Consider the following 26,985-nt stretch of genomic DNA (forward strand, 5'->3'; position numbering starts at 1 on the left):
CTCTCGGGCCTGTTTCCCACCCTGTAAAATTTCCCCACTTTGGGCCTGTCTTTGCCTCTTCTTAAGAAAAAGAAAGGTTGAATTCTATGGTCTCTCAGGTCCCATCTACTTCTAACATTCTATGATCCTTCTTCCCCATGGATATAAAATAATACAAAGGTTTCCTTATTCTCAAGGATCTCTACAAAAACTCTTTACATGATAACAGTCTCCTATATCAGTGGTTCAGGGGGTCTACAAAGTCAAAACTTTTCATAATGCTAAGATGCTTTAATTTCTAATCAGTCAATATTGACAGGCATAACTCACATAAAAAAAAGGTCTTGAAGCGAAAGGGGAGTCCTCGATAATTTTAAGTAGTGTATAGGGATTTCATTTTCTACTCCTTTCCCCAGCTTTCCCTTCAAAAGCAATAGTAACAAGTAGTGAAACAATCAAAAGGGAAGGAAGCAAAGAACCTAATTAACCTACAAAATAACTGGTCCCTTGTTGGGGGTGTAAGCTCAGTTTTCACGTGGACAGTCTCGGGCAGGTAAAGGTGAGGACTTCTAAACCTCAGAGTTCTCATGAGGCCCCCCAGGGAACAGCTGGGAATTGAGGCGTGAAACACAGGCTATCTCGTGCATTTCCACCTCTTCTCAGTGGGAAACTTGCTGGGGAGAGCATCCCACCCTTGAGATTGGCCCGTGGTCTGAGCACACCTGTTGTTGACTAGCTAGGGGCTGAGAGCACGCACAGTATTCACGTGCAAACTATGCAGCGGGAGAGCTTAAGTAGGGACAGGAAAGCCTGAAGGCCCTCTTCTGGATGCGGAGTCCCCTCCGGGAGCTCTTCGCGCTGAGGGGCCCTTGGAGGGAAGAGGGTCCCCCCCCCTTCCGCTCCCATCCTCTTGCTGTACGATCCTTGCCCCTTGGGAGGAGGAGGATTCCTCTCTCCTGAGGAAGAATTCACCCTGCACATGTAACTAAGACCCTGAATAAAGCCTAACCCTTGTTCGACTCTGGAAAGTCTCTTCTCTCAACACGTTTATCTGGCTGATCTCCGAAGACCTGCGAGAGGTAAGAAGGCTCGGGTAGCCCTTCGGCCTCTAGGCCAAACAGTCCCTGGTTAATTAAAAATTGAAGATTTTAAAAAATAAAGCCTGCTTAGTGGGGATGAGAGAAAAGAGTTACACTAATGTTGTAACTAATGGCTGGTGGAGCTATGAACTGGTCCTTTCACTCTGGAGAACAATTTGGAGCTATGCCCAAAGGGTTATAAAAATGTGCATACTCTTAGACCCAGAAATACCACTTCTAGGGCTATATCCCAAAGAGATCATAAAAATGGGAAAAGGTCCCACATGGACAAAAATATTTATAGTAACTTTTTCTGGTGGCCAAGAACTGGAAATCAAGGGGATGCCCATCAATTGGGGAATGACTGAACAAGTTGTGGTATATGAATGTAATGGAATACTATTGTACTATAAGAAATGATGAAGAGGCAGACTTCAGAAAAACCTGGAAAGACTTATATGAACCGACGCTGAGTGAAGTGAGCAGAACCAGGACATTATACACAGTAACAGCCACACTGGCAAGGACTGTTTTGATAGATGTAGCCCTTCACAGCAATGTAAGGACTCATGAGGCAAAATGCCATCCACATTCAGAGAAAGAACTATGGAGCCACAACACAGAATGAAAGACTATTTTTTTCTTTGTTTTGTTTTGTTTTTCTCATGGTTTCTCCCATTCATTTTAATTCTTCTATGCAAAATGACTAATGTGAAAATGTGTTTGATAGAACCCATATAAGATTGCATGTCGTCTTGGGGAGGGAGTGAGAAGGGAGGGGGAGAAAATTTGGAATTCATTGTTGAGATTGTTGAAAATTGAAAACAAATAAAATAATAAATTTGGAGAAAAAAAAAAACTGTGCCTACCTATGGACTCAGAAATACCACTACTAGGTCTGTATCCCAAAAAGATCAAAGGAAAAGGAACTATATGTACAAAAATATTTATAGCAGCTCTTGTTCTGGTGGCAAAGAATTGAAAATGAGGAGATGCCCATGCATTAGGAAATGGCTTAACAGGCTGTGGTATATGATTGGGATAGAATACTATTGTGATACAGAAAATGAGGAATGGGATGGTTTCAGAAAATCCTGGGAATTTATATGAAATGATGCAAAATAAAGCAAGCAGAACCAGAAGACCATTGTACACAATACAGCATTGTTAACAATAATCAACTGTGAAAGACTTACTCTGATCAATATAATGACCCACAATCCCAGAGGAATCATGAGGAAAAATGCTACCCTCCTCCAGAGAGAGAACAAATGAACTCAAGAGTATAGATTAAATCATATTTTTTCACTTTATTTTTTTGGTAACATGGCTAATACAGAAATGTTTTACATGACTTCACACATATAATAGGTATCATATTCCTCCCCTTTTCAATGGGAGGGGAAAAGGCTAGGGAGGGAATTTAGAACTCAAAATAAAAATATAAATATTAAAAAATAAACAATTTTTAAAAAATTAAACCTGCCTAGGCCTTAAGGATTGGGCTTTCTCCCTACAATCCAGAGAATGAACAAGAGTACAGCCCAGGGGTCCAAGAAATATAGAAGTTGTATATCCTTTCAGTTTGTGACATATTGCATATGCATGTGCATTACAGGCACTCAGGAACATGCATATACAATAGCTATAGACTAGGGAACTCTATAGAATTCCAGGTTACATATATCTGTGGGACTAACAAAGCATAGGGAGAGCGTAGGAGGCATTAAGTCTTGACCAGGCAGGAGCCATGCACCAAGGAGGTGGGGGGTGTGGAGCCCCCTCCCCTAGAACCAGATTCCCTGCCCCCATGCTCTCCAGGAAGCTTTAGACACCATGAGACCACTTGTCTCTTCTGGGTAAAATGGAAGCTCCTGGAGGGCAAGAATGAATTCATTTTTGTCTTTATGTCCCCAGCACCTAGCAGAATGCCTGACATATATTAACGCCTTAATAAAGTTTTAAATGAATGAGGGAGGTTCCTTCACCATCACTATTATGATTCTTGGGTCCCTCTGTCCCTCTATAAACAGCTAAACAGAGAAACTCCCTTCTTCCCCCACAAATGTAATCCCAAGGGAGAGGATGTTTCTGACACTTCACACCATCATACTACACACTCCAACAGTCGTGGTGTGTAGTACCACCCATATCTCAGACCTTGTGCATCAGTCTTTGGGGTACCAATGATCTGAGATGACTGCCTGAGATGGCTCCAACTTTCTTCCTCCACTCCTACAACAGAAGGTATTTCACGTTCCCTTGTCCCTCAACAGTTTATCCTGGAGGAAGCCAAATCTCAGATTTGTCAGTGCCCCAGTTCCTTCAATCTCCGTTCAAGAGACCCAGGGAGGGTAAAGGAAAGTGTTTACTCATTTTTCTCCACGGGATAGACTTTTCAATATCTTAGAGCTCCAAAAAGTGGTATGTATGTAAATATGAAAAGAGAGGAAAATTTCACTAGGAGAGGTCAAAAATGAGAAACTCCTAGTTTATTTCTATAGTTGGGAAAAGCCCATCCCTAACCTCAGTTTCCTAAAAGCATGCCCAATCACTCACTCTCTAGGCTAAGAAAAGACTGTACAGGTATCTTTTATGTTGGGTCAACTATTTTTTACAGATTTCCAAACTTAAAGAATTAGGTAATGTTGAGCACTAATTCATTTTACAAAACCTACCACCTCAAACTTGATTTGGTTTCTTTTCAGGCCAGTAGATAGAATTTGTCAGAAGGCAGAATCCGGTGGCTAAGTATGAGAGTATTGCCTATAACATAACCTAAATTACCCCACCCAAAAGAAGAACAAGACTAAGTTCCAAGAAGACCAGAATTGAGATCCCCAGACACTGAATTAGCATGATCTGAGACAAGGCTGATAGGAAGAAGTGAAATAAGAGATGCTAGAATGAGAAACACCCATGTCATGAGTCTGACCACAATACGAACTCATTATTCACAAAAAAAGTATTTGATTCAATCTATAGGGAAACATCTCTCCAATTCTATATGAAAACCCATAGGAAAAAGTGAATTCTCCTCATAGCCAGCTCCATAAAGGGACCCTTGGATTAAGTAAACTGCTCCTTGAGGGCATGACTTTGTAAGTGTCTTTTCCCCAGTAGTCCCAGGCTCTGAGGGCACTGTTAAGCACCACTGCAGATTCGACCAATACTTGACATTATCTGTAAAGACTACCTGGGGCTCTGTTTGACCTGGACAGTCAGAGATGCATCAAGTTACCCTGAAGGACTCCCTACATTATTTAAGTCTTGTTTCTTCATGTGAAAAATGAGAAGGTTGGAGTAAACAACCCCCAAGGTCCCTTCTAGCTCTACATTCAGGATCCCATGAACAACTCACACCTTTTAGAACATCCTTTCCCTTCCCCTCTGGACCTGTCACAACTTTTCTGGACTCGTTTCTGAAGCTACAGCAGATCAGAGGTGTCAAACAGAAGCCCCAACCACACTGTAGCCTGCAATACTCAGGCCTGAACCACATTAAAATATCATTGGGAAATATTTAACAAAATAAATAAAAATACAATAGAACACAGATAATGTGAATGTGTTGTTTTCTAAGTCAATCTGCAGCCCTAAGAGAACCTTATTTATGGTTTGGTAACCCCATTTCTATTTGAGTTTGACCCCAATGGATCAAATGACTCCTGGTTTTAAACCTAAAATAGGACCTACAAGATTGTAAGTTCCATAAGGGCAGGAACCACATAATTTTATTTTTCTCTCTCAGCATTTAGTAGACTCTACATAGAGTAGGTTCTTAAATGTGATTTCGGTTGAATTTGCTCAATCCTACAATTAACTGCTCATCTAGGAGCTCAAAGAAGGGGCAAGTCTCCAAACCCAAAAAGCTTGACTCAGCATTCAAAAAAGAGTCAATAATCAAGTATAAGGTACTATGTACTAGGTGCTGTGGAGGAAAGCAAGATAATAACTCATATTACAAAGCACTTTTCCCCCAACAATTCTGAGGTAGGTAGAGCAAGTGTAATTGCAGATTGAAAAAAAACAATCCTGAAAAATAAAACACTGTCCTTGCCCTCAAGGAGCTTGCCTGGGTGCAACTGAAAATGGCCTAAAGGATTTCTAGCAGTCTGGCTTCAAAAAATACACGGTGTCCCAGAAGCCTTAGAGCAGTGTTTAAGCCCAAACAGATTTAAACTGCACTAAGACTTTTGGGACACCCTGTGCAATAGAATTGCCAGCAGCAAGGGGAAAAGGCAATAAAAGTGGGCAGACTGGCCTGAGAGATAAAAATAAAGAACCAGTCCAGCTCTTCTCTAAAAACTCTGGGTAATAAATGAGTCTGAAACACTGTCACAGATAGTACTGGGCTTTGCTGTAGCCATGGCCATAAACCGAAGAAAAATGTTTGGGAATAGATGAACTGTTGGCATGTCTTTTCACCCATATACAGGGTAACAAATGGGCCTAAACAGTAGGCCAATGACCAGGAGGTACTGGGAGTAAGGAGGGTGCCAGGGCCACTGGGCCTGGTCCATTGTTCAATGCTGGGACAGTTTAAATGGTCTGTGTTTAATATCAACTGACACTTTACACAGGAGCAAAATTTTCTCTCAGTGCATTTACACAGAAGAGGCTAGAATATTTTTAAAAATACATATATATTCCAGCTGTGTCTAACTTTGGGAGGGTGTCCTGTTTCATTCTCATGTAGTTTCACTTCTCATTATGGCTTCTCCCTACAAGTAGCCTGTGCCGCTGCAAGTCTCAGCTAACAATGGAATCTTTTCAAAAAAGGTCAGTTCAAGATATGAGGACCCTGTTCAGAATTTCTCCAGGTGCATTTAACAGGCACTGTTCATGTTGTTCTCCATTCAGGGGCTGGTGACAGAGTCCACCAGGGTGAGGCTCCTGCAGAAGACAATCAGCTAGACAGCCCAGTGGCATAAGAAACATTTGTACTTTTTCTGCTTTACCAGGCGAGGGGGTAGTGGTGACAACAGCAGTGACCCTCAAGTCTAGGATGTCCCTCAGTTGCATGAATTATGGGAAACTTCTTCAGTCCTGAGGCAGAAAAGGAAGTTGGTGTCTTTCAAATGCACCCAATCCAAACTGTGACTAAGCCAGGGTAAGCAGCAGTGTTGCAGAAATTGTTATTGCTCAGTACATTCTTATTTCATGCTGACATTCCATTTTGGCCAATCCCTGCCTCCTGTCCCTGATTCAGAAAAAATCAGAGCCTCTTAGGGAGGGTAAATAAAAGGAATGCCAGCATTGTCTGTGCTCTTTGCAAGAGGGCCCTTAGAGAGGTAAGGACATAGGAGAGCAGCCATTTCCAGATCCTCTATCTTCATCCACATTATCAGTCAGTTTCCCTCTTCCTCAGAGGGCTGTTGGACATCTAATCTGACTCTGCCCCCTCTGCTGGCACACCTCTCCACCAGCCTGGAGAACCACTAACGCACACTGCAGTCCCCATCCTGCAGTTTCTCTTGCTCCATGGCATAGACCAGGTCCTGAACAAACCTCATCTCTGATGCCACCTGCTTAGCCAGGGCCTCAAAGCGGTTCTCCAGGCGGCTAAACCGGCGCTTCAGCCCATTAGCCCCCAGCAGAGCTCCCTTAGCCTCTTCTTGGGCCTGCCTTTTCAGTGCCTCTGTCTTGTGCAGCTCCTGGCGAAGCAGTCTCAGGTCCTGGCCAATGCTCTCATTCTCCTCTTTATACCAGGCCTCCTTCTCCTCGTAGATAGAAGTCAGGACCTCGATGTCCTCACGGAACAGTTTCTTGCTTCGCCCCAGCTCCCGCAGGCCCTCTTCAGCTGCTGCCACCTCCTCTAGAACCTTAGAAAAGCGTTCAAAGTTGATGTATGTGTTGTTCGGGGGCATACTTGAGTGGGATTTGATAGTGTATTCCTTGAGACGGGTTGTCTTCAGTCGCCGACGCTCTGGCTTCTTGCCACTGTCCTCATTCCGCACATTCCTCCTCTTAATCACCTGCATGGGGTAAGAGAGTAGTTGGGTATACAAGGACTTCTTTAGGGCAAAGTGACCTGCAAAGAGGGCTAGGGAATGCTCTATACTAATGACAAGATCAGGTACTGAGGGAAGAATGCTGTGAAATTCTTTCAGTATGAGTTGAATGTGAGGGGAAAACTATCCAGGAAAAAAAGTCTTCAAGTAAGCCTACTAGGGCTGTGTAGCGAAGAAGCAGGACTTCAGGATTTCCCCAAGTTCCTCTCCAAGAAGCTACAAGACAAACAGCGTTCCTTGGACATGATCAGTCTCTCTTATCCACTGACCCTGCCCAATGGCTGCCCCTCAGCAGACTACAGGTATAGAATCCCCAAAATACCCTGCAATGGGAAGACACCATTCTCATCCTATGAACAAAGCTAGACTGAGACAACTCAAAAAGTCAAGTTCAGTTTTGACTGAAACCACTAAGTTAGTCCATGAAAATGCTCCTCCAAACTATGAGCTCAATGCCCTGGGAACCCAAGGGCAGAGTGGGCTAAACTCTACTCACCTTAATCCATGAGTGCTCCAGGCTCTGCTCAATGGTCATCCTTTTCCTGGAATAATACCATCATATGTTTATATAGCACTTTATACTTTCAAAACACTTTTCAAACACAATCTGATTCCAACCTCAACCCATGTTATGTAAGTGTGATATGTATTATTCCTACTTGACAAACAGAAAAACTAAGTCACAGAAAGATTAGTTGAAGCACCTGGCCAGGACAGGAGGGAGAGTGATATTTCAAGTCAACAGTTTGAAAGAAGGAGCAATTTGTCGACATCAGATTTAAACATCAAAATGATGGGTGAATGGCTGTACCTGCTTTTTGGGATAAGCATTTGGCTCTGATGTTCATTATCAAGTTATGGTTTGTTTGGTTTTTTTAATTCTGTGCCTGAAATTCTCATTGGCTTGAAAATAGTAAATAACATCCATTATTCCCTTAGGCCAATAATGGGAATAGTTCAAGGGACAAAGCAGGAACCAAAATGACAGAAGTGGGGAGGAGAGAAATAATATCTAATAGCTCTATTCTGTATATATATATGTTCAAAACTGAATATCCCATCCCTCATGTGTAGCTGAATTCTCAAATTTGTTAGTTTTTATACATCATTTCATTGACTAAAGATTTAATTAAATGGAAGAAACAAAAGGAGAAATTAGACTCATTCATGACCCACCACCTCTAGTCCAGAGTTGGAAGGGATATCCATTCAAAGCCCCCATTAACCAATAAGCAAGTCCCAAGAACATAAATGACTTTGTCAAAGTTAAATATTAGTGAGCAGCAGTGGTAGGATTCCAATCCAAGCCTTCTTACTACCGAAGCAAATTCTTCCCACACCATAGATACCATTCAGTTATAGTCCTACCGCCTCCCAAGGCCCCCAGAACCTCATACTTGGGGTCTTTGACAAGCAGCCGACGGATGAAGTCCTTAGCCAGCTCACTGGTATTACTGAAGTACTCTTCATCAAAGTCATAGTTCACAGCTGAAATGTTGGTGAGAGTCTCCTGCTTGGTTTCACCCAAGAATGGTGATGCTCCACTCAAACTAGAAAAAATATACATAGATCTCATCAAAGAGGGCTCATCAAACCTCTGAGCCCACACCAGCCCAAGAGTCAAGGTACCCCAATGCCTGCATCAGGTAAACAAATTCCAGAAGTCACGGGAGCCAAAAACATGAGAAGGACAAAGTCCTTGTTCTTTTACTTAGCAGGACAAATAACCAGTCTGGGTTTAAACAGCACTTTTCCAAGTACAGCCCTGCGTTGCCAATTCTAGAAAGCACAAGGTCATCACCCAAGACCTATCTCCTCAGTCCTCCAATAACTAACAACCACTTGGTTTACCCCATTTTATAAGTGAGGGAAGTATGCTTCACCCTCCTGTGAAAAGTCAGGAAACTACTGAGCCTTCTGGCATTCGTAGTACCAACCATAGAGCCCCATGTGCGCCAGCCATGCAACACAAGGACAATCAGAATGAGCATCACAAGGACCTTCCCCATCTGAGGACAAGAAACACAACTACTCTTTTGCTATCCACCACAACATCAATTACAGGGCAAAACATTTTCTATATGCTCAAAAATTGCTTGTTGGAGAATGAATTGACATGCCATTGATATCCTCTCCTAACCAGAGACATTTGCAAGAAGAATTAAACATGAAAATACTCACAGAATGTATGTGATCACTCCAATGCTCCTGAGAAAGGAAAGAGAAGAAAGGAATAGGGTCACTATGGAACGTTATTCTATAACTCCAGTGAGTTACTAAGAAGAAATAATGAGGCCCACAGAAGGGGCAAAGCCTATGCTTTTTCTTCAACACAGCTCTATCCAGAGCATTTCTGGATACAAAGAGTGGCAACCCCACTCTGGACTTGCCATGATCAAGGCAAAAGTTTAAAAGCAGAGAAGACTACAGAAAGGAGACTTTTGGAAGATGGCAAGGATATAAGGTTGATAAACCTCACTAGAATTCCTAGGATTTCAGAGACTAGGAGACATAGGCAAGTATGCCCTTATACACTTGGCCAAAAACCTTCCCCTCCTTGGACCTTAATTTTCCCTCCTTGTAAAGTGAGGAAATTGGATCATATCAACTCCATGATGGCTCTTGATTGCTAATACTGTAGGTTCATGTACCAGTTTGCCTAAAAATCATCTCCATACTCTGAGGACCAAAGCAGAGCTCAAGAAGCCAGGTAATGCCATGAAGCATTCACCAGTCTCTAGTCCCAGACTGAGATGGCCAAAAGACAGCTCCCTGTATAGTGGACTAAATATAGGCTCCTTCTAGGAAACATGATGCATTAAATCAGGGAGACTAGCTGGAGAAAGGAAGAAGGAGGGAGAAGAGAGCAAAAGATCAATGGCAGACCTACATCCCATCCCTACCACTGGGTTTTAATGTTTCAAGTGAGGGAAGAAGTCATAGGAACAAGTCAATCTGTTTCCCTGCCTTAGCCTTGAGCCTCATAAGGCTGTTAGAGGTAGGGACTGGTCTGATCATTCCCATTCCTTTAAGAGATGTGTGTAAAAAGGAATGAGAGACACTATATTAAAAAAAAGCTGCCTCACCTGTCATACTAAGAGAAACAATAATTTCAGATATTTTTCCATTGGGAAACTGAATCCTAGCCAAACTGCTGGGGAACTGAAGGTTATCAGGGGAGCCTAACACATCACCTCCTCTCACTCACCACATATCTGCCTCCAGACCCAGGGGCTCATAGTTCACAATCTCAGGAGCTTTAGGAGAGATAGGAAGAGAAGTTGGATCAGTCCTACTTTGTAAAAGATCAACTCTAGTATAAATATCCTAACATGAAACAATGTTAAGTCAGTTTGGGCACTGACCTAACAAGACACAATTTGGGCACTTGAGTTTCTATATGCCCAAAAGAGAGGATAACGTGACAAACAGAGAAATAGGTGGTTGCAATCCAGAAGGCTTTGTGGTAAGGAAAGCCAGGCATACTTGGGTTGTAAGAGATGCTGCAGCCAGCATTCTTAGCCTCTCCCTTTGCCAGAAAAAGCAACTTATTCAACTGGGAGTCCTTAAATGTTCAACATAGTCCTCTTCCCAGAACTCAGGACCCTATCACCTCTACTACATAGTATGGCCACTTACCTACGAACTCCGGGGTTCCAAAGATGTTCTTGAATTCATTCCCTGCCTCAATTTTGTGGGCAATGCCAAAATCAATTAGCTTGATTCGAGGGTTGGGCACATTCTTATCCAGAAGCATGATGTTCTCTGGCTGTAAGAAAGGGAAGAAAATCAGGGTTTAAATCCTTTGTAGGGTTTAAGGATAAATCTAGTGCAACAATTATTGTCAAATATGCTCCAAATTAGAAAAAAAATCATGAGCTTATGTTAGAAAGCCATCTAACCCTCCCAGAACAGACCAAGAACTGAATGGCAGCTGTTGCAGAAAAGAAAAAACTGCATTTGAACAGTTTTACAAAAAGCAACAAACTAGAAAGGCCCAAAGCCCAAGATGAAAGAAAAGCAGAAAAATGGAACAACAAATAGGGGCTTAAATACTCAAATTAACTCCTCTCCATAAAAGGAAACAAGGAAGGGGCTGAAGAAGCAAGAATACTGGGCAAAGCATCATTTCTAGAACTGGCCAGAATTCTCAGGGCCAGAAACAAGAGGATCATATGATTACAGACTTAAGTGTTTAGACCTTAGGGGCCATCGAGTTCAACCCATTCCTCTTACAAATGAGGAAACTGAGGCTGAGAGGTTAAGTGACTTACCCAGAGTCACACAGCTTCTACGTGCAGAGGCAGTATTCAAACCAAGGCCTTCTTTACACCAAGTTCAAGAAAGAACAGAATGGCCAGAGAAGGCTGTTCTCTATCCCTTTAAAAGTCCAAGGAAAGGTAAGGCAGGAAAGCAGGGCTCACCTTTAAGTCAAAGTGGGCAATCCGCTTGGAGTGCAGATAATGGACACCATCAAGGATCTGCTTAAGAAACTGGGTCGCCTCTTCCTCAGTTAGAGACTCCTTCTCAGCCAAGAAATCAAAGAGCTCACCCCCAGAAACCAGCTCCAAGATCAGCACTACATCTGTCTTGTTCTCAAAGATGTCATGGAGGGTAATGATGTTAGGGTGCTGGATCTCCCGAAGAATGTCCACCTCCCTCTCTATCTCCTCCCGGCTCACCCCCCGACGACTCGATGACAATCGCCTCTTCTTGATGAACTTGGCTGCATACTCCATCCCATTACTCTTCTGACGGCATTTCCGCACAATTGCAAACTGCCCACTGTACAGAGTTCAGGGAAGATGCAAGATAAGGGAAAATATGAAGGGAAAGAGAGAAAAGAGAAAAGCTCTTAGAAAAGCAGAGGTAGCCTTCTTTATTCCTCCTAGATGTCTCAGGTGAGAAGACTTGTGTTCAGACTCCATAAATGTTTCTCCCACAACAATGGACAAAGCACCCAAGACACCTGCAGATAGCTGGGATTCTTCCAGAGATACAATCTCCAATAAGGTGTGGAAGGCTACTAACTCTAGGAAAGAATGAAAACAGCAGCTGCCAGAACTAAGATAGGCCTATGATAGCATAACTCAGCTATGGGAAAAGGGCTTGAATAAGCCAATTTTGGGTTGGTCCCTGAAAATAATGATTCTATAGGATTAGGTTCAGATGTCCTCATACTCAGAACACATTCATACACTGTCACCAGATTTCCTTTGGGTAGTATATATAGAGGGTTGGATATTGTTCCCTTAATTTCCCAACTGGTGTTTATGAGGCAGTATAGCCAGAAAGTGGAAAGAAACGCAGTTGGATGACCTTCCAGGTAAGAAAATAGGTAATAAAAAAACTATGCAAATCAAAAAAACATAAAGCAGAAGTCATAAAAGAACAGGAGTGCAAAGTATTTCTTAATCAGGCCCTGATCTACCTATCTATTGTTATCTAACTTCCCTGAAAAAAAAACCCCAGCTTTATTGCCCTTACCAACAGCAACTACCCACTCAGTCAAGTCTTTCTCATTACTACACTGACGACACCAAGCTCATTCCAGACTCTTAGCCTCGGTTCTTCCTCAACCCCCACATGGAATGCCCCACTCACTCTTCTACCTCTCCAAAGCCTACCTACCCATTCTTTAAGGCCTCAATAAAATCCCATCTCCTCCAAGAAGTCTATCCTGATCATGCTAAACCATTCTCTTTCCCTTCTCCAAACTCCTCTATTTTCCTGAGAGTTGGTACCACACAAATTCTCATTCATTTCTGTTGTTTCCTTTAACGTTTGTCTTTCCAGTTATACTTTAAAAACAAACCCCATTAAGCCAGCCAGCAAGTATTTAGCAGCCACAAGGTCCAGAATTACACCTTACACTCCTCCTATATCTCCAACAAAAAAGCACAAAGTTGAGCTCACAGTAAGTGCTCAATATTCCTCAGCTACGTGAGAAATCCAAAAAAATCAGGCAACATAGTATTAAGTAATTTGAGTTCAAATCTCAGTTCTAAAAAAATGTAACCATAGGCAAGTCACTTCATTTTTCTAAGTTTCAGTCTTCTCATTACAGATTAGACACTACCTACTTTCTAAGGCTATTTATTGTAAGGAAGGTGTTTTATAAACCTTAAAGTCCTACTTAATGTGAGCTACTATTATAAGAATTACCTTGTTACTTTCATCCTACTAACCTACATGCCTCAACTTGAGGAAATTCCAAAAGCAGAGTATGATTTTAAAGGAACAAAGAGGCCCATGCGGTGGGAAGAAACTCTTTTCAGCCGAACCCACATACAATACTCAGTTATTTACATTTTTATCTGGTGACATCATCGGATTGGCCTATAGGCGGCACTAGGAGAGAGATGGCTGAACAAAACTCACCATATAAGGTTTGAGGCTCCGTGGGAGAGTGGAGACTTTAGGACTAACCAAGTATACAGATTTACAGGAAATTATCTACTTTGTTGAGTCAGGGGATTTAAACTTTTCTCACAAAAAAAAAAAATGAAAGCAGCTGGAATTGGTGACAATGGCACAAGAAACTCAACTTTTTTCAAACTTCCTTAGTCTTTCTATGACAAAGGATAAAAGGTAACATTAACCTGTCATCTGTTAACCCGTCTCCCTGAATGAGGAGAAGGAAGCAGAAGTCCACTTTCATGTTTGCTCGCTCTCCCCCATTATCAGCCCTCTCTCCCTGCCCTAGACTCTTACCTGCCCAGCTCCTCGCCCATCTCATAGTGGTCTTCCACATCCTCCTGCCTGAACGTGGACATGGCTGCAGGCCAGCCTCCAAAAGACGCGCAAACGGCCGCAGGAGGACAAGGAGGACAAAGCAGGCCTGGGAGAGACGGGCTGCAGCACCGGGCAGAGCGGCCTAAAGGAGGACAAGCCTTCCAGGAGTTAGGAGCCTAACGGGGTGGGGCTAGAGGGGCTGGGGATGCTGTACGTCCCTCCCCCCAACCCTCCCTGGCACCCACGCCCGGCCAGGACAGTCCCCTCAATCCCTCACCCCTTAAACGCTCCACGACAACCCGGGGCCAAGGACAGCCTTCCACCCATCCCGTCTCCCCTCCCCGGCCTGGCCTGCTCCTCCAAGGCCTGCCCGCCCGGCTCAGCTTCGGGCCCCGCGCCCCGCCGAGGCCCCCTCACCTCCATTCTCCTCCGAGCCCCTCGGTGACCCCCGCGGGGACCTCCCCCAAACGACACAACGGTCCCCGCACTGCCCTCCCCGGCCCGCAGGCCTCCCCCGCCTCCTACCTCAGGCCCCGCGCCGCCGGCGTCCCGTCAAGGGTCTAAGAAGGGAAGGCGAGACTGCAGCCAGCCCCGGCGCTTACCTCAGCACCCGGTCAGCGCCGCCGCAGCATTCCGACATGCTCTGTCGTCACCGCGCCGGCCCCCATTGGCCTATCCTCTGTCCCGTCTCGGTAACGTCATCGCGCTCCGACGTTCCCCCGCCCACAGCGCGCTGTCATTCTCTTTCCCTCTCTCCCCTGCCAACCAGGCCCGAGAAACTTTTGCGAGAAAGCCCCGCCCACGAGAGCCGGGCGGGGGGGAGGGGAGGGAGGAGGGGCCTCCGCTGTTGGTCTCTGAGTTGCTTGGCCCTAGAGGGCGGAGGGGAAGAAGGGCGGGACAAGGCCGTGTTGGAAAAGAAACTGATTGGCTCTTGCCGGTGCAAGTTAGAGAGGCGGAGGAAGAAAGACTAGTTTCCGGTTCCTAGTTCTCCCTACGAGTGCGGAGCCGGGGCTTTGGCTCCAAAAGCTGGGGTTTGTTTTCCTTCTCTCCTCCGTGCAGGCCCGTGCAGTTTTTCTACGTAATGGCTGGCGGGCGTTTCTCTAAGTGCTTTGTCTTGAGAGGATTTTATGGAGAGTTAGAAAACTCAGATCAAGCGACCTTGAAAAGCTTTGTTTCTCGCCCTTATGAAGACCAGGGTGGGGAAGTGACTGGGGAAGATTCCCAGGCGTCCCAACCCAGCGGTTTAGAGCCAGAGCTGAAGGCCCTCGGAGACCGTGGGGGAGATGGCGACCGGCCAGAGGCGGGCACCCTCAGACTGGACGGTAGTGGTGTAGCGGGTACAGCGCTGGGCCTGGAGTCAGCACGACCCGAGTTCAGATCGGACCTCGCTGATGCTCCAGCTGCGGCTGTCACCACGACTGTTACACCTGCGTGTACACTTCATGCGTGCAGTTTAGTTGGACTGAGCCACGTCCCTTTAATGCGGCAGCGTGTCGCTCTGTTGAGTCGAGTCTGACTCCTCAACATCCCAAATGGGACTTTCTCGGCAAAGATCCTGGAGGGGTTTGCCATTTCCTTCTCCGGCTCACTTTACAGAAAAGGAAACGGAGGCAAACTGGGACACACAGCTAGGCAGAATTTGGACCACAAAACGTAGGGAATGTTTGAAGCTGGAAATGTTGATTGATTGGTGCTAGAGTTCAGGGTAGAGTTCACGTAGTTCTTGGTCAGATGTGCGCTTCAGGAATTTCAGGGAAATTCAGTCTACTGCAGTCCACGTGAGAAAGTGAATGTGTAAGTAGGATGGCGATGTGAGTAGAGAAAGGATCCCATGAGATTATCACGGAGATAATACAAGCAGACAACAGCTACTCTCATCTCATCCTGGCATATTAAATAATTTCAAGTTGTCAAGTACAATCAAGTTTACAAACTCAGAATGTCATACAATTGCCTCCACATTTCCCTTTCCCAGTAGTTCGATAGTATATGCACCACCCAAAGGCTTGTATAAATATCACCAGAATTAAGTTTTAGTCACAGCTCAAAATACTTATTGCATTGTGATCTTCCAAACTCTTAACAAGAAAATCTGAAGTACTAGTTTTAGCAATGTTTGAAATGTAAAGGACTGAACTGGGCTTTTAAGGCATTCTTTTCATTTAGTTAAATGCACTTGAAGCAAATCACACATGGGGTACAACGGGCATTTTAGCAAACCTGTGAAAGCTGAGTAAAAACTCTTTTAGAAAACGATGTCCAAGAGCTAAGTCTAAAGCAGCTGAGGCCTTCTACAGATCCTAGCTTTTTCTCCTGAGGGAAACTAATTGTTCCCTCTTTTGCAGCCAAGTCAACTTTCTGGCTGAACCCCCTTTCTAAGTGCTACTCCACATTCAAAACACCCTTACCACTTCAGGAATGCAACAGCAAGGATCTCTAGCTACCATTCTTACAGAGTAAGACAATTTCAGCTACCAGTTCATATTCCAGTGTATTACAGATTTATCCAGGCCACAATCTCAAATTGCAGCAAGGAAAGCCAAATACTGTTAAGATTCTGGGAGAATGTATCATGGGAAGTAAAATATATAATCTGTGGAGGACAGCAAACCTGGGCTGATCATATTTTGGATGTTTCACACAAATACAATCAAACCACATATGCCAAGGATGGACTTTACTTTAGCACCAAAAAAAAAAAAAAAATCCATTCATAATCCCCAGCAGTAAATGCAGTTATTTCTCCAATACTTAGGTTTTCAATAAATGCCCATTAACCAAATGTTGAGCTTGTATGGTTCAAAATCACTACCAAATGAGTTGTTGAAATCTAAATGCAGGAAAAAAGCACTTGGTAATTAACTGGATCCTAAGTTAACTTGCTGAGAAACCACATGAAGAGTGGTACCCAGAAGTAAAAGACAACCCCATACCTGGAATGAATCACTTCAACACTGTTATTGATATTCATCACCATATCAAATTTATTATTCCAATGGCACTAATACATCTGTAGATGTTCATGATGACAATCACACTGCACAAAATTTTCTTGCCTTCTAGTTTCTGGCCAACTAGAAAATATCTCCTTAACATTCCCCTCACCATTCCTGAAGATCCACTACAGGCCATTTACCCAAGCAAAACCTCTTAATGCACTCTTGAAATTTGGGGGGGCACTATGTTTCCCTTTGAAAAATGAAAAAAACATTACCTATCCCAACCCACCCCCCCTTGGCCAAATATACCCTGCAAAGAGGACACTTTTTCTACCTCTTTGAAGACTTGAATAAATATGGAAACAGGCAACTCAAGTTGCATCAAGTGGAAATGTTTCAAGTTATGGCACCGAGTGGGCCCCAAATGTGTCATGTGCAACACAGAAACCTATAAGGCTGAATATCAATGTGTTTTGAAAGTCTCAAGTTGCTATGAACTGATTAAGTATATGCAAAGAGATGTCATTGCAGTTTTAACAATTTGCTGCATTGGTGTTATGCTAGAGTCCAACAGGAGTCTGAACTGATGTTGGAAAGAGCTTTTACAATTTGTCCAGGAAGTTGTCCAGGGCTGGGATACCTTCCTTCAGCCCTTTGCGTTTGCGGGTCTCTGCCACAACTTGGCAAGGGCGGCTAGTGTTGTCAAAGGGGTCTCCAGGCAGGATCTGCCAATGGTCAAATACACATTGAGGGAAGGCTTGGCCACCTGTATTAGACCTCAAGTCAGCTGTGAAGCCTAGACGAGAAGGGAAAGGATAAGAAAGGGAAAAGTTTAAAATTCAAACGAAAAGTACCAACATCACCTTAAACATAAAAATGACCGATCTGCAACACTGAAAAGTATCTCCCCCACCAAAAATTTTTCTAAAGTAAGTTTTCGTTACAATGACCTAACCAACATCGTCTATAAACCACTGTATACTACTTTCCACAATCATCAAAACTCATTTGATCTTCACAAGCACCAATGAGAAAAGAAAATAAGATCAAGGCCACAGAACTAAAGTCTGAAACACAAGTTAGTATGCCTTCTTTATTGAAAGGTCTTATTACTCTAAGTACTTACCAAAAGATTCATTGACAGGCAGATAGGCTTTCACAACAAACATGGGGGTGCCAGCAACCTGGGATTCCTCAAACACATGCCCTCGCTTCCTGTTCAGGACACCATAAATGCCCCCAACCACTTGTTCTGGACACTAAATGGAATTTTTAAAAAGTTAACATTACATGACAGTGTAGCGAAGATGAAGTCAGAGCAACCAAGAGCTTTTTTTTCCCCCAAGACATCTCAAGTAGCATAGCATATTTCTTACCTGAATCTCCACAAGATAGATAGGTTCCATAAGACGGGGCTGAGCAGTCAACACACAGGCATAAAGGCAGCGCCGGGCTGTGGGGATGATTTGGCCACCACCACGGTGAATGGCATCAGCATGCAGGGTCACATCATGTACATCAAAACGGACTGCCCGCATATTCTCTTCACATAGTGCTCCCTAAAGGGGGAAAAAATCCAAAATGTAATTATGGACCTTACATACAAGGTATAATTCATCTGCTTTAGAACCTCAACAGTCCCCAAATTAAGTGCTAACAGAATTAAAGCTGAATAACCAGTATACAATATCCCAGCATTTATTTTAAAGCTATCTACCTCCTTGGTAGCCCACTGGAATCCAGCCACCACGCTGTCCTTGATCTCATTAAGGTACTGTACTCCCTTGGTGATATCTGTGAGAACATTGGGCCCAGTTCCATCAGGGCCAAAGCACCAGATTTTACGGGCCTCAGTCACATCCCACTCATACTTCTCAGCCAGGTACCGAGCCCTTTGCTTGAGCTCCTGACGGGCAGAAACTTCGCCTTTGTCAATATCTTCAGCCAGGCCATCAGGGAAGGGCCGGGCCTTCATGTACAGCCTGTTGTGCTTATTGGGAGATTTGGAAAGGCAGAGAACATTTGACTCCTCACTGACTGTCTCACGGTAGGAAACAACAGGGTCCGATTTCTGCACAGGAAAAAATACAAGTCAGTTAATTAAAACAAAAGCAGACAAGTTACTCTAACATTAAAAAAAATTACAAGGCATCTAAGGATGTACAAAATAAGAGTTGTGACAAGTCTTTAATATTCCTTTTATCTAACAAAGAGTGTTTAACTGTAAGTATCATCAGTTCCCATCATGCTCAAATTCATTCATGCCAACTAGTCTGAAGAGAAGTTAGACATTCACAATCCCTGCGTCCCTGCTTTCTTAAGACCAAACAAAGATGTGGAGCTTACCTTGATGGGAATGCATGCATGATCTTCTTCAAGATCTTTCAGGCAGATCTCCAAATGCAACTCCCCTGCACCAGCAATAATATGTTCTCCAGATTCCTCAATGATACACTAAAAAAAGAACCAACATATAATGAGAAACATGAACTATTTTAGCATAGATGTCTCATTTGTTAATCTAATTGGCAAGAAAGATGGGACACCAAAGCAGTTTTAAGAGAAAATATATCCCTCCTGACCTTGTCTCCTTCAGGTAATACAGATAAGCTACTGAAAGATTTCAATTGAGCAAAGAAACAGTGAAATTTCCTAAGAGTCAAGGAAATCCCCTTTTATTTTTAGTTGATTTGGGACAAATCAAGAAAAATTAACATTTCAAAGCAACCTACCTGGACCATAGGGTCAGATTTGGCCAGACGCTTCAGTCCTTCTACTAGTTTGGGCAGGTCAGCTGGGTTCTTGGCTTCAACAGCTACTCGTACCACAGGGCTAACACTAAACTTCATCACCCTCATGTTGTGGGCATGCTCAAAGGTAGTAATGGTACCCGTCTTCACAAGGAACTGATCCACACCAACCAGACCAACAATGTTACCACAAGGCACATCTTCAATGGGTTCAACATATCGGCCCATCATCAGAATTGTCCTGAAGAAAAATTGTCAAGTCGAGAACTTCTGACATAGACAAGATCATTCCTAGTAGTAAATCTTATTGTAATCTAAAGGGGGGCTGGCTTGCCTGGTTAAAAATGGTTTTTACATTATCAAAGTTTTATTGCATTTAAAAATGCAAAAACCAATTGGCAGTGGTTTGCCAACTCATGATCTAAAATATCTTCTAACTACTATGCACATGAAATTGTCAAACTGCTCATCTAGGGAAGAAGGGAAAGATAAGGACCCATAGGTCTCTCAGCTTGTTTGACTGGATATCTGAGTAATTCATGAAGCAAAATGGCAGCTATTTTTTTTTTAAGCTGGTCCCTGGCAGCCAATGCTTGGCTACAAAGCTAAAGAGAATTTAGAAGACACAAGAATGGTTCTGGATCTTAAAGAGTTTGATCCAAGTCAAACCAGAATTAGACAAGTTACTCTTTATTTAAACATACTCTTGGTATACAGCTCTAAGGTGGGCAAAGTGGCTCCAATCCTAGTTTTTATTTCATCACTGAACAGCTCAAAATTCTGTCAGCCACGGTGGGCTGATTAATCACATCTTAATGTGATTAACAAAGAACTTGGGACCAGCAATGTCAAGTGTGATATCACAAAAAATTCTTCACTTCAGGCTACTGAGACAATTTCAAACACTTCTATTTCTTATTCCTTAGAATATAGAAAGGATAAACTTCTGACCTCTGAATTGGCTTCAAGTAGAGATCTTCCTTCTTCCCAGGGGTATAATTGGGTCCCATGATTCTGACCTTTAGACCGGTGGAAACAAGACCAGAAAATACACGGCCAAAAGCATAGAATCTGCCTTTGTCTGAAGTTGGCACCATTTTAGAGATGTACATCATCAGGGGACCTTTGGGGTCACAGCTTTTAATACCTGAGAAGAAAAGTAACAACAGGTGTAACGGGCTTCATACATGGTTATTACTGTGATAATGTAAATGAATTTGGGAAAACTTAATCAGTATTGGAGCTGTTACTCAGAAATTGATCTTGTTTAGTTAGCATTTCTTAAACCTACATGTCAAGTCATTTAGAGTAACTGTACAAGTTGGACCTTGCATATAGGAAACACCTGAATAATATTCAGTTTATAGTTCAGCAAAATGGAAAAAAGTCACTTGATTATCAGGAAGTAGATAAAAGAATGACCAATCTAGCAGGGTAGGTCATAGTTGGAAATAGCAATGTTGCTCTGAGGACCAAAGAGCTCCACCAAGATTTCTGTCTGTGCCTAGGTTTAAAAAACAAACACCATACTGGGGGCAACTAGGTGGTGCAGTGAATACAGCACCAGCCCCAGGGAGTCAGGACAAATCAGGTCTCAGACACTTGACACTTACTAGCTGTGTGACCTTGGGCAAGTCATTTAATTCCAATTCCCTTGCCCTCCACCCTCCATAAAAAGTGGCAAAAAAAAAAAAAAAACCAAACCATACCCATAGCAGCCTCATCATCAGGGGGACCCTCATATAACAGTTCACAGCGATATTTCTGAGCAGTTACAGGGGAAGGCAGGTGGATGGTTATCATTTGGAGAAGTGCATCTCCAGCAGGCAGCCAACGTCTCATCACAGCCTGAAACACAACCAAGAAAGCAGGTTGCAATTTCAACCACAAGAAGCTTCTAAACCCTGGTTTCAAAGCTGTCATAGACCCATGCTCCTCACCTTCAGAAGTGGTTTCCCCTCTTTGTCTTTATCCTCGCTGTCCAATTTGATGTCAAGTTTTTCAATCAGTTTTGCAGTCTCCTCCTTCTTAAAGGTCATAATTGCATCAAATACCTAAGGCAGAAGAACAAATTCACTTAGTCAAAACAAGAAAGCCTACTGGTTCAAAAACTTAGTTTCAAGCTCATCTAAAGACTAAAAACAGTAAAATGTATCAATGACACATTTAGGCAAGGTCTGTGCCTCACAAAGACATAGATTAAGTTTAAAAAACAATGTTTTCCTACTTTTACATATATAAAGATAATTATTTCCTCAAATTTCTCAAAGTAATATTTTTATTTTCCCACAAAAAAATTTAAGGAATTAATGACTCTTCTACAGAAAACACATTTGCCTTATCTTTACAGATTAACAATTACAATGCTTCTCAGAGGTCAGATTTCTTCATGAGACATCAGGTCAAAGTGAAGAAATATTCCATCATCATGAACACCTACGTAACAATCAAATTAAAAAATACTTAAGAAATCACTATTATCTCCTTTACCTTGAAGATTGGATCTAAGATGAGTTGGCAGAAAGTTCTAGGCAATTTCTTTCCATCAGGGCTAGTAGCAGATTTGCTAAATTTCCCATTGGCAGGATCAAAATACCTAGATGAAAAGAATAAAAGCAAAACATTCCACCTTATTAGAAAAAAGGAATAGTAGCAAACTAAAATACTAAGTCTTCCTGTACTCAAAACTTATGTAAGGCCTGTGAGAAATAACTATTTGCAACACAGATCAAATAGGGGCCACTTCTAGATTAATGAAAGAAACCTTGTTTCTAAGCCCACTCACCGGTCACCCCATAATTTTTTCATCATGTCCTCTACTTTCTTGGCCCGTTCGGCTGGTCCCAGCTGACCTTCACCTTTGGCAGCAAATTTAGCCACATACATCTCTGCAAACTGCTTCAGAGTAAAGGCCCAACCATGAAGCCCAGAGCCAAACCCAACAGTACCAAGAACTGGATCAATCTGAAAGATTAAAGGAAAGTAGGTCAGATAGCTACCTATCAAACATAAAAGTCTTAAGCTCAATTTCCAGGACCTTCAATGAACTCAATACACATACAGAGACATACAGGACTTTGTAAATTCCCAAATGACAAATCTAAGTGAAGATTTAGTTACAATTTAGATGACCAGACTTGAATAACTTTCATACTAACAGCTCATCTCATTCTCTGATCAACTGAAAGATATATATTTCAAATGTCCTTATCTCCAATTTACATAATGAATTAAGTTTGTAAGGATATCTATTTCCTAAGTCTCTTAAAAAATTCCAAGATTTCTCTAGAGTTAATTAATGACAATCAGATTTGGTTCTAAAAGTGAATTCATGATCAAAAAACCCATCTGAAACTGTAGTATTCTCAACAAATATGCTCAAAGAATGTTTAGTCTAAAAGTCACCATATGACCATTCCAGAAAGGTACATACCCAAACTAGTTATTAAAGGCAAATTATACTGTGGTAAGGGGCACATTACCCTAGTCCACAATACCACTAAAACATTCCAAAGCTAGGAAAAGATAGTCTTGTTAGTTTGAAAAAGAACCTTTGTTCATAACAATCAGCACTACTTTGCCCCTCCAAAATAAGCCTACTCTCCTAATCCTCCCATTATAATGCATTAGGTGGAATGGTTTTTTTATTGCCAGTTCTGTACCACAGACTTCAATCTGTAGCCCTTAAACCTTCATGCCACATCAGTCCCAAATAATGAATTTCATGATTACCCCAATATTAACCCTCTACCAAAAAATTAGACAAAACTGTTCCCATGTTAGAAGAAAATGTTGCCTTAAATAATTTGTTTAGCAATTGAATTTTCATCTATGATAGATTGAGGCTTTATGAGGTCACAAGAGAGACAATCAATTTTAAGGTATTTTAACAGATCCTAGAGGACTAGGTCACCTGGAAATGAATCAGCTCTTAAGAATTTATCAGGTTAATCATCTTCAACAATTAGTCCACAAATTTCTGGCCAGACCACATTGGAAATCTGTTCCTCAGACTCACCATAATGTTTCCCATTGGGCCACTCTCGCCCTCTCCATAGGTGGAGATGATGACGTTCACGTTCTCTACAATTCGCTGAAATGTCTGATAAAGTTCCTCTGGCTCCAGCTGCAGTTCAAGTAGGGCTCGGTCCATCTTGTTCATCATCAGGACAGGCTTGATTCTTTCAGCAATGGCCTGGCGAAGTACAGTCTCAGTCTGAACACACACACCTGAGGAAGGGAAAGTATTTTTAGTGGCCCAGGGTGATAGGTAAAACCCCTAGCCAAGTAATCTGGAATAGAAAATACCCTCTTTCTAGTCAACTGCTCCTCCTCAGTTGAAAATAAGCTTACCAGATACACAGTCAACCACAACCAAGGCACCATCAGTAACACGGAGTGCAGCTGTTACTTCTGATGAGAAGTCAACGTGCCCAGGTGAGTCAATGAGGTTGATAAGGAAGCCAGAACCATCTTTGCTCTGTTTGATGAAGTTCAAATCATTTTCTGACAGCTCATAGAAGAGGGAGATGGCACTGAAGACAAAAAAACACCAGAAGATAAGAAATCCAATTAGGACCCATCAGTATTATGCAGTCAGTGCAAAGGGATCTTCACAAATTTAAATTCAAGAGAAGTATTTCACAAGGTTTTCCCATACTAAAAATAGACATTTTTCTCTTTAAGTGGAGTTTAAGGTTCTTCACATTCACATACAAAAATTCTGACAAGGGATGACATTAAGTTGCCAGGTCATTGGCCAAGGTATTACTTTATGAAAGATAAGTGATGCCCCTAAACCTTAGAAATTTCAATGCATGCCTTTCCCTTTTCCCCTCCCACCTCCTGATGACAAGATCACTTAGTCATCTAATTGCTTTACATTCTTTTGTGGAAGTTTCCAAACTTCTTGGTCTCAGAATTGCTTTACACTCTTAAAAAACATTCAAAGAGCTTTTGTTTATGTGTTATATTTAATACATCAGAAATTAAAACACCTTAAAAGCTTTACCTTAGACCCCCTGAAAAAGGTCTCAGAGACACCCCCCCAACTCTACTTTGAGAATCAATCATTCTCTAAGGAATAAGATCTCAGCCAAGTCACAAAGTTTTGACTTGAAACTGCTGAGCCAGATCACTGAACATCCCTGTAAAGTCCCCAAAACCCCAATACCAAGGTAATACAATTTTAAAAGCTGAGATGGTAGTTGTGCTAAGCCTTGGAACACAAATACAAGCAGTAAAGCAGGAGAAAATAATAATAATAAAGGAAGATAACGAATGAAAAGGAAAGCTTTTTTTAAGTGGGGAAGACACATGCCTACGAATCATCCGCATGTTAAGTAACATCCTGGCACCTACAGGAGACTTACGTTGACTTAATAGTGATACAACGTTCCTGTTCATCTTTTCTCGTGTCAGTGAAGCGGGTCTCACCAGCACGGGCTGAAGCAATGATGCCAGCTTTGCAAACCAGGGAATCCGTCAAGGTTGACTTGCCATGATCCACATGAGCTATGACAGACATGTTTCTGATGTTGGCCTTTTTGTCCATGATGGCCCGGATCTGGTCTACCGTGAAGTTCACCTAGGAAGCCAGAGAAAACCGTCGGGGGGTCTGACAGGCTCTGCGCGGCAGCGGGTAGCTCAAGGCCAGCCAGGTCCGGTCCGGTCCGGTCCGGAGCGCGTCACGGGATCTCGGGCTGTCGGGCCCAGGCAGGCAGGGGGGCCCAGGGAGACCGGGGTACCCCGGCCCCACGCCCTGGCCCCCACCGCCGGGCTCGCCCAGACTACCGAGGCGCCTCCTTTTTATCCATATGACCAAATCTTCCTCTCTACGGACGTCCAAGGTCACGCAGAAGGCCTGGGCCGCCCGAGGCCCCCGCGTCCCCAATAGCCCCGGGGGGCTCCCCTCCGGGCGCGGCCCCGCTGCAGTACCGCCCGCGGCCTGCGCGGAGCGGGGGGCCGAGCCCGGAACCGGCGCCTCCCCTCCCCCACCCTCCCCCCGCAGCCGCTGCCACATCACCCGGCTCCAATCCAACCGCGTTCCCCCTGAAAGCGCCCGCCCGGCCAAGGCGAGGGGACCTAGCCCAAGGTCCGGGATGGAGGGCGGCTGGGAGGGGGCGCCGCGCGCCCCCGGGCGAGGCCCACAGGGGAGGCTGGGCGGGGGCGCGTGCCCGGAACCGCCGGCTGCCGCAGCTCCCCGAAATGGCGGCAGCGAAGGCGGCCTCCTCCTCCTCTTCTCCCCCATCGGCCTTCCCCGGGCTCCCCCAGCCCGCTTCGCCGGCTCTCCCGGCCCGGGAGCGGCCCCCCTCGCCCCGCACGGGCCAGAGCACGGCCTAGGTCCCCGAAGCGGGCGGCGGCCCTCACCATGGTGGCGGATGGCGGTGGATTCTCCGGCTCGCGATCCGACTGGGGGCAGTCGCGCCGAGAATGGCGGCGGCGACGACGGAAGAGGACGCTGACGTCAACGCCCCGTACTTTTATAGCCCGACGCCGGTTGCAAGGTCAGCTGACTCGTGCGAGGGAGGTGGGAAGAAGCGACGTAATGCACATGCGCCAGAGGTCCCTTTAACCCTTACAGTGCTAACGCCGTTGCCACCCCGTCTATTTAAATGGGGCAGTCTATTAAATCAGCTTGGAGAAGCCAGTGCCCGGTTCCCTATGATTCCGTGCTAGAGAACGTTAAGGTTCACAGAGACTTTTTCTCCCTATCAGCTTCGTTCTGGGGAAACACTGTATCCATCTACCAGATGGAGAAATTGATCAACATTCCCTGAGCACTGACAACGTGTTTGAGGCCTCTTGGTGCCTTGCAGAGCTGCCAGCATCCGGGGGCTGGGATGCTTAAAGGCTTCAGGGTGCTAGACAGGCAACCCTAAGGGAAAGCCTCCAAAATGCCAAGCACTCTGCCATGCGCTTTACAAATATTATGTCATCAAGTAACTAAGGACCGGCCAAAGTTCAGAGGGCAGGATTCACCCTGTCCCTCTCACATCACACACTTCCCGTTGGCATTTCAGAGGTTCTTCAAGGGAACTGGGAACTCCTGGAAAGGACTTGGGAGAGGCAGAGAGAGCAAGGCTGGCTATGTCCTGGCCTCCCCAGCAAGAGTCTGACTATCCGGACCACAGGAACGAAGGTTGAGAGGGGGAAAGGATGACTAGGCTAGCAAGTAATCAGTGAGCAGGGATGATTGTGCCTTTGGCATCTGTGGTCAAGACAATCCAGCCTCAGACTATTAGGACAAAGCTTTCCACCACCACCCCTTCCAGAAACCTAACCTCTTGCCCCTCCTTGGGTGGCAGGGTGAGGGAACAGTAATTTGTTATCCAAAAAGGTACTAGAGGAAGGGTGATCAGTGTTGGGGGTTTTTCAAGGCAATTGGGGTTAAGAGATTTGCCCAGGGTCACACAACTAATGGCCTGAGGCTGGATTTTAACTAGGGTCCTCCTGACTCCAGCACCAGTGCTCCATCTACTGTGCCACC

General features: G+C 44.0%; 2 protein-coding genes and 1 non-coding gene across 3 annotated transcripts; all 3 read right to left on the reverse strand.

Moving 5' to 3' along the window:
* Window positions 1-2,342: 2,342 nt before the first annotated feature.
* Window positions 2,343-14,481, reverse strand: DAPK3 (death associated protein kinase 3). Its single transcript, XM_072601785.1, has 9 exons — window positions 14,333-14,481; window positions 13,787-13,949; window positions 11,497-11,857; window positions 10,712-10,841; window positions 10,281-10,329; window positions 9,254-9,280; window positions 8,470-8,622; window positions 7,569-7,614; window positions 2,343-7,036 (listed from the first exon to the last, which is right to left on the reverse strand). The coding sequence occupies exons 2-9, from the start codon at window positions 13,846-13,848 to the stop codon at window positions 6,500-6,502; spliced, it is 1,365 nt and encodes a 454-aa protein (XP_072457886.1). The 5' UTR covers window positions 13,849-13,949; window positions 14,333-14,481; the 3' UTR covers window positions 2,343-6,499.
* A 2,286-nt stretch (window positions 14,482-16,767) lies between these two features.
* On the reverse strand, window positions 16,768-25,997 carry EEF2 (eukaryotic translation elongation factor 2). The gene is made up of 15 exons (XM_072601786.1): window positions 25,866-25,997; window positions 24,869-25,083; window positions 23,850-24,031; window positions 23,515-23,726; window positions 22,282-22,460; window positions 21,987-22,092; window positions 21,437-21,550; window positions 21,206-21,344; window positions 20,448-20,643; window positions 19,479-19,737; window positions 19,093-19,200; window positions 18,464-18,817; window positions 18,123-18,305; window positions 17,873-18,005; window positions 16,768-17,542 (listed from the first exon to the last, which is right to left on the reverse strand). Exons 1-15 carry the CDS (start codon window positions 25,866-25,868, stop codon window positions 17,349-17,351), a joined length of 2,577 nt encoding a protein of 858 aa, XP_072457887.1. The 5' UTR covers window positions 25,869-25,997; the 3' UTR covers window positions 16,768-17,348.
* On the reverse strand, window positions 21,865-21,930 carry LOC140502912 (small nucleolar RNA SNORD37). The gene has a single exon (XR_011966635.1). It is a non-coding gene; the product is annotated as a small nucleolar RNA SNORD37 (small nucleolar RNA).
* Window positions 25,998-26,985: the final 988 nt, after the last annotated feature.

The sequence above is a fragment of the Notamacropus eugenii genome, chromosome 4, assembly GCF_028372415.1.
Source record: "Notamacropus eugenii isolate mMacEug1 chromosome 4, mMacEug1.pri_v2, whole genome shotgun sequence".
Taxonomy (NCBI): domain Eukaryota; kingdom Metazoa; phylum Chordata; class Mammalia; order Diprotodontia; family Macropodidae; genus Notamacropus; species Notamacropus eugenii.